The sequence below is a fragment of the Lynx canadensis genome, chromosome E2 (genome assembly GCF_007474595.2).
Source record: "Lynx canadensis isolate LIC74 chromosome E2, mLynCan4.pri.v2, whole genome shotgun sequence".
NCBI classification, from domain to species: Eukaryota; Metazoa; Chordata; class Mammalia; order Carnivora; family Felidae; genus Lynx; species Lynx canadensis.
In genome coordinates, this window is record NC_044317.1 from 55,524,102 (window position 1) to 55,544,388 (window position 20,287).

General features: G+C 45.8%; 1 protein-coding gene across 1 annotated transcript; it reads left to right on the top strand.

Annotated features, from left to right (window-relative positions):
- The first annotated feature begins 1,579 nt into the window (after positions 1-1,579).
- LOC115503244 (zinc finger protein 665-like) lies at positions 1,580-19,737 on the top strand. The gene is made up of 4 exons (XM_030299356.2): positions 1,580-1,627; positions 9,539-9,629; positions 11,191-11,317; positions 15,939-19,737. The coding sequence occupies exons 2-4, from the start codon at positions 9,615-9,617 to the stop codon at positions 17,348-17,350; spliced, it is 1,554 nt and encodes a 517-aa protein (XP_030155216.1). The 5' UTR covers positions 1,580-1,627; positions 9,539-9,614; the 3' UTR covers positions 17,351-19,737.
- Positions 19,738-20,287: the final 550 nt, after the last annotated feature.

Consider the following 20,287-nt stretch of genomic DNA (forward strand, 5'->3'; position numbering starts at 1 on the left):
AACTTAAAGAAATTAAATCTTTAAAAAAATCCCTCCCAGATACCATATATTTTTTAATGTACTAATATATCATCATATCATCATATCATCATGTATCCACGTTGGGGTCATGCCAGGATATTTTCATTTTACCTGAAAATATTTTAAATATGCTAATTTCCTATCTAAACATTATCATACTTCAATTGATTACCATTTCTGTGGTGAAATCTTCCACATCTAGGGATGTAAGAAAATCACTTATTTCATGATAGATGTTAATTCACAGATATTGCCATAAAAATTATTGAGGGCAAAAACAAGCCTATTGAAAATTTGAAAATCCAGTTTTGCTTTTTGTAGGGTTTAAATAAAACCCTAAATAAATACCCTTAGATATATTGCAAAATTAATTATTTTTTAGGTGAAAGTAAATTGAAATGTCTTTTAAGGACTATATAATGTACAGGCTTTGTTATCCACATCTGCCAGAACATTGAGAAATAGAAAACAAAGAAAACAACTGAAATATACTACAATTTTTTAAAAGTAACCCTCCACCCAACACGGGGCTAAAACTCACCACCACAAAATCAAGAGTTGCATGCCCTACCAGCTGAACCAACCAGGTGACCCACTACCACGTTTAGATTAAAAAAAAAAAAAAAAAAAAAGCAAACATGCTTTTTAACCACCTTCAGAGTGATAGTAAAGTGAATTTGAAATTACGTTATATTTAGAAATTATTGACTTAACCATATTGTGATGTCAACAACGTTTATCTCGAATGCATTTGAGTATAATTATCTCAAGTGTGGAACAATATAGTAAGTATAAAAAGAGCGATGTAATTTAATCTTTGTTTTAAAGTTATTGCTTTTTTAAAAGTAATAAATTATCACATGCCTTAGCCCTCCAAGCCCTACACCTCAGGTCTTGTCCCTGGGTAAGTCTCTGGAACACACAGCACAGGGTTGAGTCTGACTCCGAGGTGAATGGGGAGTATAAACGGAAATGATGGCCTGGGTGCACTTGTGAAATTGCACATTCCGCCCAGGCAGAATCTGCATTTCACATTCCAGTTTGTATCCATTTGCAGTTAAGTTGTTTAACTTAACTTTAATTGCAACAGTGTTCCAGGCTCCAGCCACCGCCCACATCCACCCCGCACCAAGGTCCCAGCTCCCAAGATCACTGAGTTGCTTCATCCTCTCTGGCGGGACTCGTGGCTTTTGACTTGAATCGTTTTCAGCTGTGAAGAGGAAAACATCTGACTTTCCAACATAAGTCGCGCCCACAAAACTCTAAGCTTTTACCTTAAAATTGTTTGAAACGTTAACTTGAAATAGAAAGTGCCGCTTCCCAGGATAAAGGCCAGGCTGACTCTAGCACTCCCAAGCCCCGAAAACCCGGGAGGGAATCCCAGATCCCGAGCTGGAGTCGGCCCCGCCCACGCCTGCCCTCTCCGCGCGCCTCGTATCTATGGTTACCGCCCGTCCCTGAGACCCCGCCTCCCTCTCCCGCCGACCTTACGCCAGCAGGGCTTCACTCTGCGCCCCGCACAGGCCCCGCCTCTTCCCTTTGCGCGCGCGCGGTTGCCTGCAGACCCGGAAGCGGGTTTCGTGGAGCGGTGGCCAGTCTGTGGAGTGTGAGTTTCGTCTTTCTTGTTTAAACCTGCGCCTCGCAGTCTCCCCTCCTCTGTCCCCGGGGTCTGGGGGCCGCTAAAATCTCCGCACCACCTCCTCCAGTCCGAGTAAATTCAGACGTCTCCGTGGGAGGCCGGGGGCTTCCCTTTTTGTTTGGAATTCGCGAGGTGGATGTTCGCTGCTCTCTGCCCCTAGAGGGCAGCGCCGGGCCGCCCCCTCGGGAGAGGCTGGTCCTTACCTGCGCCCTGAGATTCTAGAGAGCTCAGCCCTCTCCGGAGGCACGCTCACTTCCTCTCACCTCGCGTCTCTCTCAGCCGGCTACTCTTAGTTCCCCAGGCCTCACCTTGTGCTGGGGAGGACTAGAAAGGGCCTGTCTTGAGACAGACCGTGCACCCGGCGCTGGATAATGTGTTTTTGTGGGAGGTGGGCATCCTTTTACACCCCACTTCTGGGTGAGAGGAATCCGGAGGAGAGGGACTGCCCATCTTAAAAACAAAAGTCAGTTATTTTACCAGCAAAATGATTTTATTCTGGAAGAAGCAGAGGAATTGCAGTTCGGGACATGCATGGAGTGGTGAATTATTGGCAACTTGGGAGAGAAAGGGAAGGTCACCTCTTATTTTTAGGAGGAAATTGGGGAGGGTTTTTTGTTTTTTATTTTTTTAAAGAGAGAGCGCGTGCGCGAAAGCACGAGCGGGGGACGAGCAGAGAGGGAGACCGAGAATCCCAAGCGGGCTCCGTGTTGTCAGCACAGGAACTGCGAGATCATGACCTGAGCTGAACTCAAGGAGTCGGAGGCTTAATTGACTGAGCCACCCAGGCGCCCCCGGGGGGAGTTTTAAACGGAAGTTCATTGGAGAAGAACAAGAGTTGAAGGTTGTGGCGGTTTTTCAGTGGCTGCAAGTGGTGGTCAGTGCGTCTGTTGGTGGGGCATGAAGGGATCTTCCTTTATTTTCTTACAAGCAGGAGATGAAATTCCCGTGTGAAAAAGGACCTCCCTTGTTAAAGTAATTCTTCTGTTCGTTCTTCCTGCTGGTTAAGCAGGCTACAGGGAGTGGTACTTGCCAGAGAGCTCCCACTTCAGGGTTTCCCTACTGCACTTTAAATGAGGTTTCCTTATTTATTTTCACAAGACCTACCGAGAGAATTACAGAAAAATGAATGAGGGAGAACCAGAAGCAGATGGCAAAGTAGCAGCAGTGGGAGAAAAGAAGGTTGAGAAATTTAGAGTAAAAAGGAAATCTCCAGAGGGATGATGGGGAGCAAAATGTAGAGAGGGGCCCGTGACGGGCAACAGGAGCGTGGGTAACAAAGGGGAAGGCACTTCACTTGGAGCCAAGGGAGAAGTTAAGAGTTGGAGTCCTAGCAGCCTGGCGATGTGGTGCTGAGAGGAAAGAAGGGGCCAATGGGAGGAGACCAGAGGAAGGGAGGGAGAAACAGCCGGGAGGGAGCCCAGCAAGCTGGGGGTGCCAGAGAGTGGGGACAGAGGGAGAGTAGCAGGGAAAGAGCACACTTAACTGGGAGAGCAGATGGGAGCTGGGGAGGAAAGAGAAATGCATGAAGATTGGGGATAATCAGAAAGATTGGGGAGAAAGCAACAAGAAGGGAAACAGGTTACATAATGGGTCAGAACGAGTGTGCAAGAAGAAACCCAGAGGAGAGAAACAGCGGGACAGGAGAGGGGAACAGAATGAGCAGAAACCCAAGGGGAAAATGGAAAAGCAAACCAAAAAAAAAGAAAAGGGGCTGGCTGGGGGAGAGATAAATATTGAGAGAAGGAAAGACAGTAGTGAGCAAAGTGATCCAGATGAATGGTGAATTGGTTGGATATGGATGATGAAGTATGTTACGTTACATATGGCTTTATAATATAATACACTTAAAATTAGAATAAATTATGCAGATAAGGGTGAGGATTGCAAAACTCCTTTCTAAAAAGCCTGTGCATCTTATAATTATTTGCTTCAGAATATACCTTCTATTTGCAATCCCTGTTCAGCCAGGAAGGCAGAGACTTCACTCAGTCATGGGTCACCCTCTTTCCTTTGCCTGGGCTCCAAGGATAGAAGTGGGGCAAGAAATGGCCATCATCACACGCTGCCTTTTTATGGAACATGAAAACTGAAAACTGTTGCTTCTTTGTAATGGATTTTACTTTTTTCTTCCTGATTCGCTTATATTTACATCATTTTCCTTTTTTAAGCTTGAAATACATCTTTATACTTTCCTATAAATAATTAACTTCTGAAGTGAGCTTTGAAGGCATCCTGTAAACAGTTTCTGGCATTCTTTTCTAAGCATGACCTTGCCATTTTTAAAAATTTTGGTCTCATACTTCATTGTTTAAAAAAAATGTTTTTTTAACTTTTCTTTTTTAAGTTCATTGTGTTTGGTTCAGACAGGTCTGTAAGCTCTCTCTTTGTCATGTATATTGAGAACTTCCTTTAGTATCTAGTATAATTTTAGACTGTTCCAGTATGTACTTCGTAAACATGTCCGTAATCTCTTATGTAAGTCAAAACCTAGTTTAAGCTGTCACTTTAATATTCAGTTTTCTTACCTTTTATGTGATCTTTTGAAACAGTGGGCCATGAGCTACCGAATAGATATTCCCCTCAAGTTCCTCTTGCCTGCTTTTTGCAAATATTGAAGAATGGGCTGATTTACTTGGAAATGTCACCTAACAGAGCCCATCTGTTCCTGATGAGGAAATTCGTGTCTTGTTTCTATAGGTGGCCGCCTTGCAGTGTTTACAGCAGCAATTCATTATGTGTTCAAAATTTTGAATTTTGTAAATGTTTTAATGTGATGTTCTGGATAAGGGGAGTTTAGTGCCTCAGCACACAGCGATTATACCTTGAGATAGAAGTTTCCTAAGGGCGCCTGGCTGGCTCATTTGGTAGAGCGTGTGATTCTTTTTAATTTTTTTTTTAAATGTTTTTATTCATTTTTGAGAGACCAAAAGAGACAGCACGAGCAGGCGAGGGGCAGAGAGAGAGGGAGACACAGAAGCAGGCTCCAGGCTCTGAGCTGTCAGCACAGAGCCCCAACACAGGGCTCGAACTTACGAACATTGAGATCATGACCTGAGTTGAAGTCAGACACTTAACCAACTGAACCACCTAAGTGCTCCTAGTGTGCAACTCTTGATCTCAGGGTCATGAGTTCAAGCCTAACACTGGGCTTAGAGATTATTTAAAAAGAAAAAAATAAAGGAAAAGAAAAGAAATGGAAGTTTCCCTAGCCCAGACGTGTGAAAGATGGTCCTGGAATTTTTAAGAGAGAAGAGTGATGTGGGCAAACTCTGCCCACTGGGCCCTTCAGGCCACCCTATCAGAATTCAGTTGTACCCAGTTTTGCTTACTCAACGCAGACCTTCTCAGGATAACTTGGTGAAATGACTCCCTTGTGGGCCTCAGTGAGCCCAGCTCAACATGGAGATGACGGACTAGACAGACACTGAATTTGAGCAACGCTGAGCCCTGAATTCATTGGCAGAATACAATGCATATCTCGTGTGGCAGTTCTTGGACAGAGTGCCCAGATGTCAGTAGAATTGTACATGGGTCCCCGTCCTCCAAAAATGAAACACAGAACACTAGGATGGAGGCAGAGACACAGACTCTGAGTCACAGACCATCTCTCTGCAGCAGGGGTGACTCTCTCGGCAGAGTATGTCCCTCCCTGGCATCGAACCCTCTGCTGGCTCCATCGTCACCAGGACAGAATACGGACTCACTGTGGCTGCACAGCCCGAATCATCAGGCCCTGCCAGTGTCTCCAGCCTCGTCCTGGGACCTTACCCTCTCCTCACAGTTCGCTGTGCCCCAGTCACGATCACCTTTTCTCTGTTCCCAAACACCAGCCTTTACTGTCACAGGTCCTCGTCCCTGCTCTGACCTGATGTCCCTAAACCATGTCAGCTCTGGCCCTTTCTCCTTCAGGTTTAGGCTCAGAGATGTCTCTCCAGGCTCTCCAGCCCGACACTTCAAGTGCCCTTCCCCAGCCATCTGTCGTGTTATGCGGGTTGAATCGTCTCCAGTGAGTCTTTCCTGTTTTGTCTCAGCTGGAGGGAGCACGAAGTCCCTCCTTCCCAGGCTGGCGGCTGCACCTCACTTTGGGCTTGGGTTGAGCTGCCGGGCCTGTGGTAGAGCTGAGTAGTCCTCGGGGAAGACCAAGGAGGCCGGGCAGGTGGTGATGCTCATGCCAGTATTTGTTCTGAGAATTTCAGTTAATGGATCGAAATCTCCTGTGGCTGCTTATTTACTCAAGAGCAGAAGGACGTACCGGGGCCTGGAAGGCCCTACAGACCAGGAGTGCCCACGTGTTCACCTGCTGCGTCACTGCCCTTCACCAGCTCCCAGGTGGCCCGGGCTGTGCACGTCACCAGGGACCGGCTGCATCCTGGGCGGGGGCTTGGCTTCCAGCAGTTATCTGCTCAGAGTCAAGAGTCTCAGTTTCCCTTCGGGACGGGTGAGGATGAGGTCAGGAGCCTCAGGGGACATAAAATAGGCACCACGAAGGACTAGAGGTTCTTGCAACTTGCTGTGAGTGGGGAGGGGAGACCTGGTGGCCTCTGGGAAGAGATCTGGGGCCTCTCTGTCTCTCGCGTCCCACCGCACTGGATCCGGCCAACCTTTGACTGGTTTTCAACTGGACTCCCTGTTGTCCCCACTTGCTCCCAAGTGTTCCCTGGTGGGGCCACCTCGTTGGTGTCCATACTGAAGACCCGGTGTCCTTCTCTCTGCACTCGTGTCCGTTACTGGTGTGGTGCCCGTGCCTCTTGGCCCAGTTTGCTCAGGCGCATGTGGAGGAGAGGTGGGAAGATGGGGAAAACGGAAGTGAGGCGAGAGGGGTGTGCGGGAGGGAGGCGGAAGCAAGTGTGGGCCCCGAGACGGCCCAGGGAACGGTGTGTGCGCGTGTCCGGGCATGGCTGTGGGGTGAGGGGTGTGTGGACCTGTTGGGAAGGGGTGTCTCGGTTCCCGCGGGAGCGCCTGGAAGTGGTTTGTGGGTGGTTGTGGGGCTGCATGGGTCCGTTTGGAGAGCCGTTGTCGTGGCCCAGGTTCCCCCGGCCCCAGATGCTGAGGCTGAGATTTGCCAGCTGGGGTTTAATTGGGAAACTTGATGACACTTGAGGAGACACGAAAGGAGAGGGATTAGGCAGAGGCACGTTCCCCTGTGATGTTGTTCGAGCCACAGGGAGCTCTGGCCGCAGCTCACGGTGCCTCGGTCCTAGGGGTTGGGGGGAATCTGGGAGGTGCCCCCCAGCATCTGTTCCACACAGTAACCTGTGTGGAGTCTGTGCAGGAATCATCGTCTGACACAGAGGATTTGGAGGGAAGGTCTCAGAGAACCTTCTGGATTATTCTGTGTTGCAAGTCAAGAAGGATTCAGATGCATTTTGGAAGATCTAAGTGAGAATTTTGAATGTTTAAGAAGATATTGGGGTCTCATGGGGGCTCATGCATCCTTGTAGACATCTGTTGACAGGAGAGTGGTCTGAGTGAAGGTCTCTTGACTCTTTTTTTCTTTAATCTCGACACCCAATGTGAGGCTCGAACTCATGACCCCAACCAAGATCAAGAGTCGCATGTTCTACTGACTGAGCCAGCCAGGCGCGCTGGATTTGGCTTTCTGTGCCTCCCCTGCACCTGGTCAGCTGCTCTGTCCCTCACGATGAAGACTGTTCCAAGGGCAAACAATACCCCTGCGCATTTCAGTGCCCCCAAATGAAGGCCATGCGAGAGGTTGCACCACCGTCGTTTTGTGTGTTGCTGAGCCAGACTGTTCCCGGGTCGCCAGCCCCACCCACCGCCTCAGGACCGGATGGGATCCTTCCTCCACTCCATCTCGAGTTTGTACGCGTCAGGAAATAATTTCAGTCAGCACACGCAGATGGTGGTTTCGCCCGTCTTCCACACGCACGTGCACGCCTCCCCCCAAAGGCTTTTATTCACTGTCTCGTTGAATCTTTAAACCCAAACATTCTCAGGGCGTCTGGGTGGCTCCGTCGGTTAAGCGTCCAACTTCGGCTTAGGTCGTGATCTCGAGCCCCACATTGGGGTCTGCGCTGACCGTACAGAACCTTCTTGGGCTTCTCTTTCTCTCCCTCTCTCCCAGCCCCTCCCTGCTCATGTGCTCTCTCTCGCTCGTTCTCCCTCCCTCCCTCCCTTCAAATAAACTTAAAAAAATTGTTTTAAATAACAAAACGTTCTCTATTAACTAATTTCCCCTCTGGTAAGCCCTTCTCTTCCTTACTCCCTTTCATTTTTTTTTCACGTTTCAAGTTTTTATTTAAATTCTAGTTTGTTAACATACAGCGTAATATTAGTTTCAGGAGCAGAATGCAGTGATTCATCACCTACATACGACACCCAGTGCTCAGCACAACAAGTGGCCTCCTTAATGCGCATCCCACCTCGTGCTCCCTTTCAGGACACAAGACCCTAAAAGCCTGCTTCCACTGTCTTCAAATCTGGTCTCCACTCGTCTTGTGAACCCCATCTGGTCAAGCTGTCAACAGCTACCGTGCCCCTGAGACTGTCTTTCAGAGCCACAGCGACCCCATTTCTCAGTCCAGGATTGAATGTCCTGTCTTTATTTTGCTTTTCCTGTCAGGGGCAGGTGGCGCATGTGACCACTCCCTCTTCCTCGACACCCTTTTTTTCTTAGTTTGAGGACATCTCGCTAAGCTTTACTGCCCTATTTACCTGTTGGTTTCCCCGATCACTGGTCACCTCTTAGCTTCCCTGCTGGTGTCTGCTGAACTCCCTGGTCTCCGAGTGTGGGGCACCCCGCAGCTGAGTCCTTGAACCTCTTCTCTCTGGCTACACCCCTGCCTTTCCTTATCGCTTCATCTCCTGGTTCTCAGCACCACCTGCATGTCTCCTGGTTTCCACTTCCACCAGACTCCTGCCCTGGACTCCGTCCCGTGTCCAGCTGCCTCCACATCTCTGCTAGGACGTCTGGGGCACATCCATCTTAACTTGTCCAGAACTGACTCGACCTCCCCCAGTCACCCTCCCCCTGCACCCTCCACATTTTGGTTAAGGGCAACCGTCTACTTCCTGGGGCTTAGTGAACAGCTTGGCATAATTCTAAATATGAGATACTGCATTATTTGTAAATATTTGTGTATGATGAAAAAAATCTGATGTTTGCTTCAAATGAGAGGAGGAACATAACATTTCTTTCAAGACCTGGAGGGCAAATGTTGGAAGACACGCCCTTCCGGATCTGCCTCCCCAGGTGCCTGTCTGTCCTCCTCCCCTGCTGGTCTCCTCACCCCACTGCTGCCACACAGGCCATTTCCCCTCTCCTGGGGCCAGGCTTGCCCCTGCCTGAGGGCCTCCCGGGGCCTGTCCCTCTGCCTGGAACTGTGTGGCCCCTCAGAGGCGGGTGACAAACAAGCTCCCTCCCCTGGGTCCTCGTTCTGATGCCACCTCAGCGGAGCCTCTCGGACCCCCTCCCGGAGAGTCCCTTCAAATGGCCAAGGGGAAACAGGGCCTGATCTCAGTCCTAGTTAAAGCACCTCGGGGGTTTCTGATGTGTCTCCAGCGCTGAGCACCAAGGCTGTGGTGCTGCATGTCTGAGGCTGACATCAGCCCCTGACCCAGGGAGAGGTGAGGGGGCCCCGCTCTGCGTGGGGTGTGATCGGGGCGGGCCTGTGGCCTGCAGGGGAGGGTCAGATCCTGCCCAGGTCCCCACTGATGCCGTGTGCGGGGGGCTTCACCAGGGCGGGAGCCGGTTCTGAAGAAGAAGGGTGGGAAGGTCACTTGCTGGCCTCTGAAGGAGTCCACTGTCCCGGGGCACCCCCCGTGTTTTCACACGGAGAGGCCTTCCCGTGTGAGGCTGCAGGACGGGAAGGACCCAGACTGACTCAAAGCATTAAGCTGCGTTTTCTTGACACTTAGGATTGAATTCCCAAGCTTGATCCTGCCTGAGGAAGAATCCTGGAAAGGGAGGAAGAGCAAAGGAAAGGAGTCGGGAATGGCCGTCTGTCAGGTGAAGTCATATCCTGGGTCGATTTCCTGTCTCTCATTCCTGCAAGGCCCTTCTTGGACTTGCTAACCTTGTCTGAGTCTGAAGTGTTTGTCCACACTCCCCCAGGCCTTCCCCCAACCCCCGTCCCTTTCCTCTGCACTTAGATTCCAGCTCATCATGACCCAGGGACCGGAGCCTATGAGGAGGGCCCTTTGTGTCGTGGAGAGTCGACTCCTCTTACTTCAGTAAATTTGAGTGTGTGTGTGTGTGTGTGTGTGTGTGCGCGTGTGCAGGGACGCACAAGCCTGTGGTATTTACAGACATTATCATTACTTCATAAATAAGTTTATGAATTTTTGAATTTAAATCTTAAGTATTTGCATGGCTTTACATGTTTTCTATACTATCACATTAATGAGTGACTAGCACAAGAGTGACATTTGTGTGCGTGTGCGTGTGCGTGCACAGATACAATGACCATGTTGTTAGCCTTAAACTTGTCTCTAATTGTTCCAGGAATCCCCCTCTCAACATTCTTTTCATGCTATCTGATATATATGTTTCGTTGTTTAGGTTCAGTTCCAAAGCCTAAATATCTGGGTTCTGGAGCTTTTTCTGCCATTTCTTAGAGCATTTGACCTTGGGCAGGCTTCGGGCAATGTGTGTAACACAGTTGTCTCCTCGGTAAGATGGGAACAGATCTGTCTATGATGAGTGATGTCGATGTCAATGGGAGTTAGTGCGTGGAAAGCATTTAGCATGATGGCTAGCACGTGGGAAGTCTTCAAGAGCCTTTACTCACTGTGGCCTTCCTCTAAAGCCATCATGGGTATTGTCTTCTCTGAAGATAACACTCATGCCTTTGCCCATCTAGATATTGAATATCACTCATTGTGACATTGATAGATATCACAACATGATGGATAACACTTCTAGATAACCTTGTATTGATTTTCTATTTGAAAAAAAATTTTTTTAATCTTTATTTATTTTTGAGAGAGAGAGAGAGAGAGAGAGGGAGGGAGGGAGGGAGGGAGGGCACAAATGGGGGAGGAACAGAGAGGGAGACACAGAATCCAAAGGAGGCTCCAGGCTCTGAGCTGTCAGCACAGAGCCCGACGTGGGGTTCGAACTCATGAACTACAAGATCATGACCTGAGCTGAAGCCTGGTGTTTAACCAACTGAGCCACCCAGGTGCCCTATTTTTTTTTTAAGTTTATTATTATTAATAATATTATTATTTTTTTAGTAATCTCTGCACCCAACGTGGGGCTCAAACTCACAACCCCAAGATCGAGAGTCACATGCTCCCAACGGGCACCCCTGATTTTCTGTTTTTATGTTTCTTATATTGTCCACAAAAATGAAAAAAGCCATATTGATTTAGAGGCCATCCTAACCTCTTATGGGAATGTGTAATAAGCCAAAATTGGGGACACATAACTTGCTCAGAAATACCTTACATAGATCTGTAAGAAAACCTACTTCATCTGAATTGACCCTTACACATTTCTCGTCTTCCTGTTTTGTGTGCAGATAACTCTCCCCGTAGCTCCTTGGTGAAATGTGTTCTCCTTTCAGGGATGGTTGACCTTCAGGGATGTGGCCATAGAGTTCTCTCAGGAGGAGTGGGAGTGCCTGGACCCCGCACAGAGGGCCTTGTACAGGGACGTGATGCTGGAGAACTACAGGAACCTGGTCTCCTTGGGTGAGGAAAATTTCCCTCCAGAAGTGGAGATCTGCCCTTGTGTGTCTGCATTCTCCCCCTTGGAGCCCCTGTCTTACTTGCTGAGATTGAAGCCCTGTTGCCTCAGATACGAAAAGCCTCATGACGTGGCATCTGGACTTCACACTTACGCTTTTGTCAGATGATTTGCACACTTAATCAGACATGCTGCCAGAACTTAAGTATGCGTAAAACCTTATGAAAAGCTTAAAATACCCAGTTCCTTTTTTTTCTCCCCCTGTGCTGTTGATTCACTGGTTCTTACAAGAGACCGAGATCCTCGTGTAAACTGTTCTGTAAGTATTCAGAGGAGGCAGTCAGAGGATGAATTTTTTGTTTTTTAGCTCTACTGGGGTATAACTGGCAAAGAAAATTGTAATATATTGAAAGGGTACCCTGTAGTGATTTGACATACATATACATTGTGAAAAGATTTCCATAATCAAGTTAATTAACACACGTTACGTCACATACTTAACTTTTTAAAAAATTTTTTGGTGAGGACACTTAAGTTCTATTCTCTTAGCAAATTTCAATTATACGATATTACCGACTGTAGTCACCATGTGGTACGTTAGCTCCGCGGACCTTGTTCACCACGTGGCTGAAATTTTGTCCCCTTTTACCAACCTTACCCCATGTCCCCTATGCCTCCCCCGTCAGCAGCCACCCATCCTACTCTGTTTTCTAAGCATGGCTTCTTGCCTGGACTCCACATTCCCTCCCTGTTACCCGTCTTACATTTTGGCCACACACCCACACTATAATTCCTACAGTTAATTCCTATAATTCCATCGTGGGACAGCATGATGGTGTTTGCCACGTCAGTCCCTTCTTTTTTCCCAAGGTTGGAATTCTGACTGCCCTGGTACATTTACCCCTCCGTGGATTGGCAAATACCATCGCTTCTCTCATGTGCTCATTACCTCCTGCCCTCCGCTCCTGACCTTCCTTCTTTCTGGCCTTCCCTCACACGGTACCTCGATCTGGATGGACCACACCGTTCCTTACTAGCTTATGAATTGTGTAGAACTTGAACACCCTGATTCCCGCAGGCCCCCCTCACCAGCCACACTACTTACCACGTTAAGAAAGATCCCTGCTTATCCACTGTATCGCTGTTTCAGGACACTACAGAAATCCTTATTGCGGGGGTGACAGGGTACTCAGGGTGGCTAGGTAACACTGTTAGCACAACACAGCTCTGGTGTCTCCCTCAACGTGTTTATGTCGAAGCTCCTGATCTTGACTTGATTTGCAGGCGTTTATGCATGAGCACACTTTGTCTGAACCCGCAGGCCCAGGTCAAATCCTGTTTCTCATACTTACTTTCTCTATGAATAAGGGTTAGAAACACAAACCCCATGTGCCTACTGTCCCTATTTAAAAAGTGGTGGTGATGTACTTCAAGGCTTTTAGCCATGTCAGCACTATTAGAAGGCTTAAGATATTCTGTGTTTTATTTTTTTTTAATTTTATTTTTAATTTTTTAAAATTTACATCCAGATTAGTTAGCATATAGTGCAACAATGATTTCAGGAGTAGATTCCTTAATGCCCCTTACCCATTTATCCCATCCCCTCTCCCACAGCCCCTCCCGTAACCCTCAGTTTGTTCTCCATATTTATGAGTCTCTTCTGTTTTGTCCCCCTCCCTGTTTTTATATTATTTTTGTTTCCCTTCCCTTAGGTTCATCTGTTTTGTCTCTTAAAGTCTTCCTATGAGTGAAGGCATATGATTTTTGTCTTTCTCTGACTAATTTCACTTAGCATAATACCTTCCAGTTCCATCCACGTAGTTGCAAATGGCAAGATTTCATTCTTTTTGATTGTTGAGTAATACTCCATTGTGTGTGTGTGTGTGTGTGTGTGTATACATACACCACATCTTCTTTATCCATTCATCCATCGGTGGACATTTGGGCTCTTTCCTTGCTTTGGCTATTGTTGATAGTGCTGCTATAAACATGGGGGTGCATGTGTCCCTTCGAAACAGCACATCTGTATCCTGTGGATAAATGCCTAGTAGTGCAATTGCTGGGTCGTAGGGTAGTTCTATTTTTAATTTTACGAGGAACCACCATCCTGTTTTCCAGAGTGGCTGCACCAGCTTGCATTGCCACCAGCAGTGCAAAAGAGATCCTCTTTCTCTGCATCCTCGCCAACATCTCTTGTTGCCTGAGTTGTTCGTGTGAGCCATTCTGACAGGTGTAGGGTGGTATCTCATTGTGGTTTTGATTTGTAAAGCTATTCCGTGTTTTATAGTAAAGTCTCAGAAATTCTTTGACTTTTGTAAGATACGGCAACCTTCTGTCGTGATTTTGATCAGATGGTCTTTTGTCTGTGCCTTGGCTCAGCCTGCCATAGCAAGTACCAAAACCAGATGGCTTAACTAATAGAAATTTATTTCTCACAGTTCCGGAGTCTGGCAAGTCCAAGATCTTGGTGCTAGTCAGTTCAGTTCCTGATGAGCCTTCTTCTGGTTTAGAGCACTGCCTTCTTGCCGTGTCCTTGCATGATGGAAAGAGTAAGGCAGCAAGCTCTCATATCTCTTCTTGTAACGGCCCTAATCCCATTCGCGACCCTGCACCCTCATGACCTGCCAAAGACCCCACCTCCAACCCCATCATATTGGGGTGGACACAAACATTCAGGCCATGCAGCCTGCACTATATTTTGTGTGTTTTTATTCTACAATTCTGTCCAAACATTGTTTGATCTGGCCTTCATTAATAAGGTTTTCACGCACAAACTCATTATTACATATACTTTGTGGCCAGTGAACTAAAAAATTAAAGAATACTACATAGATAGGAAATTGATTAGCTGTTACATAAGTGCAGGCCGAAACTCATAATTGTGATTTATGGGGTGCCTGCCTGGTGCAGTCAGTAGAGCATGTGACTCTTGATCTCAAGGTTGTGAGTTTGAACTCCCTGTTGGGCATAGAGATAACTTAAAAAAAAAATCATAATTGTGATTTCTGACTTCTTTTCCCAATTATGTTAAGTATTTCCCTGACTGGATACTTCAAAAATGAGTGGTCTTAACATAAATTCCAGTTTTCATCTTGTATGCTGGTTCTGGAATAGAAGCCCTTGCTTTTTTTTTTTTTTCTCTCAAGAGAGATTTGTTGAGAATTCCACAAACTATAATTTTGTATCATTGTGGTTGCTTATTATTTCAGTCCTGCTTTTACTCTAGGTTACTAGAATGTTTTATTAACTGTCGTTATGACTTACAGATGATGGTTTTTTGGTATGCACAGTGCAGCATCGCCGACTTATACTGCTTGTTAAAAATGGCCATTCTGAGGGAATATAGTTACATGACTGGTATTCAGAAAAATATTTTTATAACATTGATTAAATTCTCCCTCATTTCCCCAGTGCTACTATAGTTTTCCAATTCTAAATTGCCATTTATTTAGATAGCGTGCCTCGGTGGCTCAGTCGGTTAAGCATCCGACTTCGGCTCAGGTCATGATCTCACTGTTCGTGGGTTTGAGCCCCATGTCAAGCTCTGTGCTGACAGCTCGGAGCCTGGAGCCTGCTTTGGATTCTGTGTCTCTTTCTCTCTCTGCCCCTCCCCGCTCGTGCTCTGTCTCTCTCATCTCTCAAAAATAAATAAATGTTAAAAAAAATTTAGATTACTCATTAGATAAGTTTGTTCTGGATTATTTACCATTAGAGCATATTATGCTGTGCTTTAGAATTAGTGCCCAATAAAGATGCAGTAAATATGGACAGTACTTTTATCTCTTCAAACGTGAAACAACCATATATTTTCTGTGAAAAATTGGCAGGTAATGGTGTGCCATTTCCGAACATGATGAGAAAATCCCCCTCTTTTCAGGGCTAACGTAAGTTTGCATAGTGTGATTTTTTTTTTTTTTTTGCCATTGATTATTTAATTTTTTTTTTAGTGTTTGTTCATTTTTGAGAGATGGAGAGAGACAGAGCATGAGTGGGGGGAGGGGCAAAGAGAGAGGGAGACACAGAGTCCGAAGCAGGCTCTGGGCTCTGAGCTGTCATCGCAGAGCCCGATGCGGTGCTCAAACCCACGGACTGCAAGATCATGACCTGAGCTGAAGTCGGACACTTAACCGACTAGGCCACCCAGGTGCCCCAACATTGACTATTTAAAGTAGGCTTTAGGGGCGCCTGGGTGGCTCAGTCGGTTAAGCGTCCGACTTCAGCCAGGTCACGATCTCGCGGTCCGCGAGTTCGAGCCCCGCGTCGGGCTCTGGGCTGATGGCTCAGAGCCTGGAGCCTGTTTCCGATTCTGTGTCTCCCTCTCTCTCTGCCCCTCCCCCGTTCATGCTCTGTCTCTCTCTGTCCCAAAAATAAATAAATGTTAAAAAATTAAAAAAAAATAAATAAATAAAAAAAAAAATAAAGTAGGCTTTAAAATCAATTTGAATTACATGTAATTACCCTTTTATATTAAAGAATCCTGTACCTTTTGTGTTCCTAAAAATTGAAAGTCATGGTTGCAACATTTCATAACTGATCAATATATGTAGTACTTTTGGTGTAATATGTTTTTCAATATGAGATTTTTCTGTAATTAATTGGAAACCTGTGGTTCTTTATATCTCGTAGCTCTCTCTCCCAAATGTGTGATCAAGGAACTACCACCAAAAGAAAACAGTAATACAGGGGAAGTATTGCAGACAGTTATATTGGAAAGACATGAAAGCCGTGACGCCGAAGATTGTGGCTTCAGAGAAATCCAGAAAAGTTTTCACGACTCTGAGTGTCAGCGGAGAGACGGTGAAAGAAATCACGAAGGTGTGCTCGTGACCCTTAACAAAAACCTGACTGGTAGAAGAGACGCAGGAAACGAGCCGATTGAAAACAGGTCTGGACTAAGCTTTCAGTCACGTCTGGCTGGCGTGCAGATACTTCAGACTGAAGGGAAAATTTACGAATGTCACCAAGTGGCGAGGTCTGTCAACGATAGTGCCTCAGTTTCACTACTTCACACAATTCTTCCAAGAGTCCCGACCAACATCTCTAATGAACGTGGGAATGATCCCTTGCGTTCTTCATTACTCACACAAGACCAGAAAGCGCGCATCAGGGAAGAACCTTACACACGTGAGGAGTGTGACAAAGCAGTGAATCCCGGTCTACACCCCACTAGACGTCAGGTAATCCAGACAGGAGAGAAACCATATAAATGTGACATATGTGGGAAGGTCTTCAGTCGCAACTCGCACCTCGTACGTCATCACAGAATTCACACTGGAGAGAAACCTTACCACTGCAATGAGTGTGGCAGGGCCTTCAGTGAGTGTTCAGGTCTTACGAGCCATCAGGTGATCCATACGGGAGAGAAGCCTTACAAGTGTAATGAGTGTGGCAAGGTCTTCAGTCAGAGCTCAGGCCTGGTGAGTCACCGAAGAATTCACACGGGAGAGAAGCCTTACAAGTGCAACGAATGTGGCAAAGCCTTTACCTACGGCTCACAGCTCACTAACCACCAGGTAATCCATACCGGTGTGAAACCCTACAAATGTAACGAGTGTGGCAAAGCCTTTAATCAGAGCTCACATCTCACTAGACATCAAATAATCCACACGGGAGAGAAACATTACAAGTGTGACGAATGCGGGAAGGTCTTCAGTTACGATTCACACCTTGCGCGTCATCGCAGGACTCATTCTGGAGAGAAGCCTTACCAGTGCCATGAGTGTGGCAGAGCCTTTACTATGCTGTCGAGCCTTACTTACCATCAGGTGATCCATACTAGAGAGAAACCTTACAAATGTAATGAATGCGGCAAGGTCTTCAGTCAGAGTTCAAGCCTGCCTAGTCATCGGAGAATTCATACTGGAGAGAAACCTTACCAGTGTGATCAGTGTGGCAGATCGTTCATTCAACGCTCCAACCTCACTAGACACCAGATGATCCATACTGGAGAGAAACCTTATAAATGTAGTCATTGTGGCAAGGTCTTCACTCAGAATTCAAGCCTTGTAAGCCATCAGAGAATTCATACCGGGGAGTAATCTGACGAATGTAGGGAGTGTGACAATGCATTTGATTTGAAGTTCAAGCACGAATCGGCATCAGAGAGCCCACACTAAAGAGAAATCACATAAATGGAACGTGTGCGGCAGAGGACTTACACAGGCTTCGCCACTCACTAGACATCGGGATCTACATCTCTGATAAAACCACATTAATGTAATGTGCATGCTAAGGCTTCTACCCATGGATCAAAACTATAGAACATCACAGGGCCCACACCGGAGAGCAGCCTTACAAATGTAATGAATCTGAGAGGGCTTTTTTTCAAACATCCTGCCTTTGATGTCTTTGATGACAGAGCGTGAGTGGGGGAGGAGCAGAGCGAAAGGGAGACACGGAATCTGAAGCAGGCTCCAGGCACTGAGCTGTCAGCACAGAGCCCCACGCGGGGCTCGAACCCACGGACCGCAAGACCGTGACCTGAGCCGAAGTCGGACGCTCAACTGACTGAGCCACCCAGGTGCCCTCAGAGAGTTTCTATGAGGAATAAACTAATGAAATCTCAAGTTCTCTAAAGTGAGATACCGAAATAGTACACACCACAGGATAATTGTTTTTTTTCAAAATACCACAGAATAAAGTCAAAATGTGTTAAAACTCCAGATGGGAAGATAGATAACACAGAGATAGAGCAAAGGTATATGGATACTGAGGATAATGTTCTATGGAATCTTTTCTGGTTTAAAGTATTATTGTTTTACATCTCACATTTAAAGCTATGATCATTTTTGAGCTAATATTAGTACAGGTATGAAGTTTTTGTGGAGTTTTTTTGTTTTTTTTAAATTCTCTTAGTTTCCTTGGTACCTTTGTCCGAGTTCAATTGGAAGTACTTGTGTGGGGCCATTTCTGGGTTCTCTGTTCTTTTCCATTGATTTATTTGTGTCTCACTCCACGAATACAATGTAGTTTTGATTACTTTTTACTATATTAGAAATCTTGCATGAAGATTCTGACCACTTTATTCTTTTTCAGATGCTCTAGCTATTCTAGTTCCTTTGCCTTTCTTTATAAATTTTAGAATAATCTTGTTTGTATTGTAGAAAATACCTTGATAGAAATTACATTAATCTGTCTATCAATTTGTAATCGTTTGACATCATTTCTGTGTTGTATCTTCCAGTAAATGGCTGTGGTAGGTCTCTATTTGTGTAAACTTTTATAGATTTTAGCATCAAAATCCTGTTAATGTTTTTGTTAGATTAACATATGTTTGTACTTTTTCCTTTTTGAGCAATTGTACATATAATTGTATTTTTAATTTCAGTTTCCATGTGTTAACTGCTACTGCATTGAAGTAATACAGATTTTTTTAATGTCGATCTTGAATATCTAGAATTTACTAATCTTACAGGGCGCCTGGCTGGCTCAGTTAAAGAGCATGCAACTCTTGATCTCCAGGGCATGAGTTTGAGCCCCACTTTGGGTGTAGAAATTACTAAAAAAGTAAATAAATGAACTTAAAAAAAAAGAATTTACTAATCTCACTTTAGAGATTTGTAGCTTCTCTGGGCTTTTTTCTTTCTTTTTTTTTTTTTTTAAATGTTTGTTCATTTTTGAGACAAAGACAGAGCATGACCAGGGGAGGGGCAGAGAGAGAGAGGGAGACACAGAATCTGAAGCAGGCTTCAGGCTCTGAGCTGTCAGCACAGAGCCTGATGTGGGACTCGAACTCACAAACCGCCAGATCATGACCTGAGCCCAAGTCAGACGCCTAACCGACTGAGCCACCCAGGAGTCCCTCTTTGGGCTTTTCTGTGTACACCATTTCGCTAGCTTCCTAATGTGGCTGTAAAAAGTTACCCCAAACTAAGTGAATTAAAACAATAAAATTTATTCTCTTTTACTTCTCAACATAAGGTGTCTAGAATGGATCCACAGCACTGTTAGCCTTCTTGATATTCCAGGGAGGAATTTGTTTCCTTGCACTTTCCAAGTTCCGGAGACTGCTTAATTGCCTTGCCTGATAGCCCACTTCCTCTAAGGTAACATCTTAACATCTGTCCCCATCCTGCTTCTATCAGAGCAACGACTTCTCTGTCTCCAACTCCACTTATATCCTTCTTATCACACCCTCCTGATTATATCATGTTTGCCAGGTAATCTAGGATCATCTTGCATCTCAGGATCCTTACCTAGGGCACAAGGACAAACTCTTTTTGCAAACTCTCTTTTGACATAGAATGTAACCCTCGCGGGTTATAGGGATGAGGGCTATCCTTTTGGTGGGGGGTGAGAGGCGTCGGGAGGCATTCATCTTACTGCAATTGCAATACTTTCTGTTGATGGGTACATTATTAAACCTTCCTTTCTGGTCTACATCACTTTTCTTTCCTTATTTCATTGGCTGTAACATACAGTACGTTGACTATCTCCAGTCTGTGGGAGAACTATTCACTCTTTCACCCTTAAGATCGATGTTTGCTGTACGGTAATTTTGTAGCTGTTCTTTATTGAGTTGAGGAAGTTTCCCTTGGTATGTTGAGTTCCGTATATATTTTGAATATTGACATCCTTTCAGATACATAGTTTGCAAATATTGTCTCCCATTGCATAGATTGTCTTTTCACTCTTGATGGCTTCTTCTGCTGTGCAGAAAGAAGTTTGTCCCTTGTAGTTTGATGTGGTCACGCTTGCCCATTTTAGCTTTGTTCCCTCCTGCCTCCCCATGCTGTTGGGGTCAAACTCAAAAATCATTCCATAGGCCAGTGTCAAGAAGCTTTCTCCTGTTTTCTTCTTGGTTTCAGGTTTTACACTTAAGTTGTTGACACATTTTTTAGTTGATTTTTAAGTGTGATGTGAGATAAAAGTCCACTTTCAACTTCTGCATAGGGATGGACATCCAATTTTCCCAGCACGGTTTGTTGAAGAGACTATTCGTTTCCCCATGGTGGGTTGTTGGCATCCTTGTTTGC

Excerpts from the sequence above, each read along its gene's own strand:
- LOC115503244 (XM_030299356.2), top strand. Across the intron at positions 11,318-15,938 it reads CAGGAACCTGGTCTCCTTGG|CTCTCTCTCCCAAATGTGTG; the intron begins GTGAGGAAAATT and ends TATATCTCGTAG.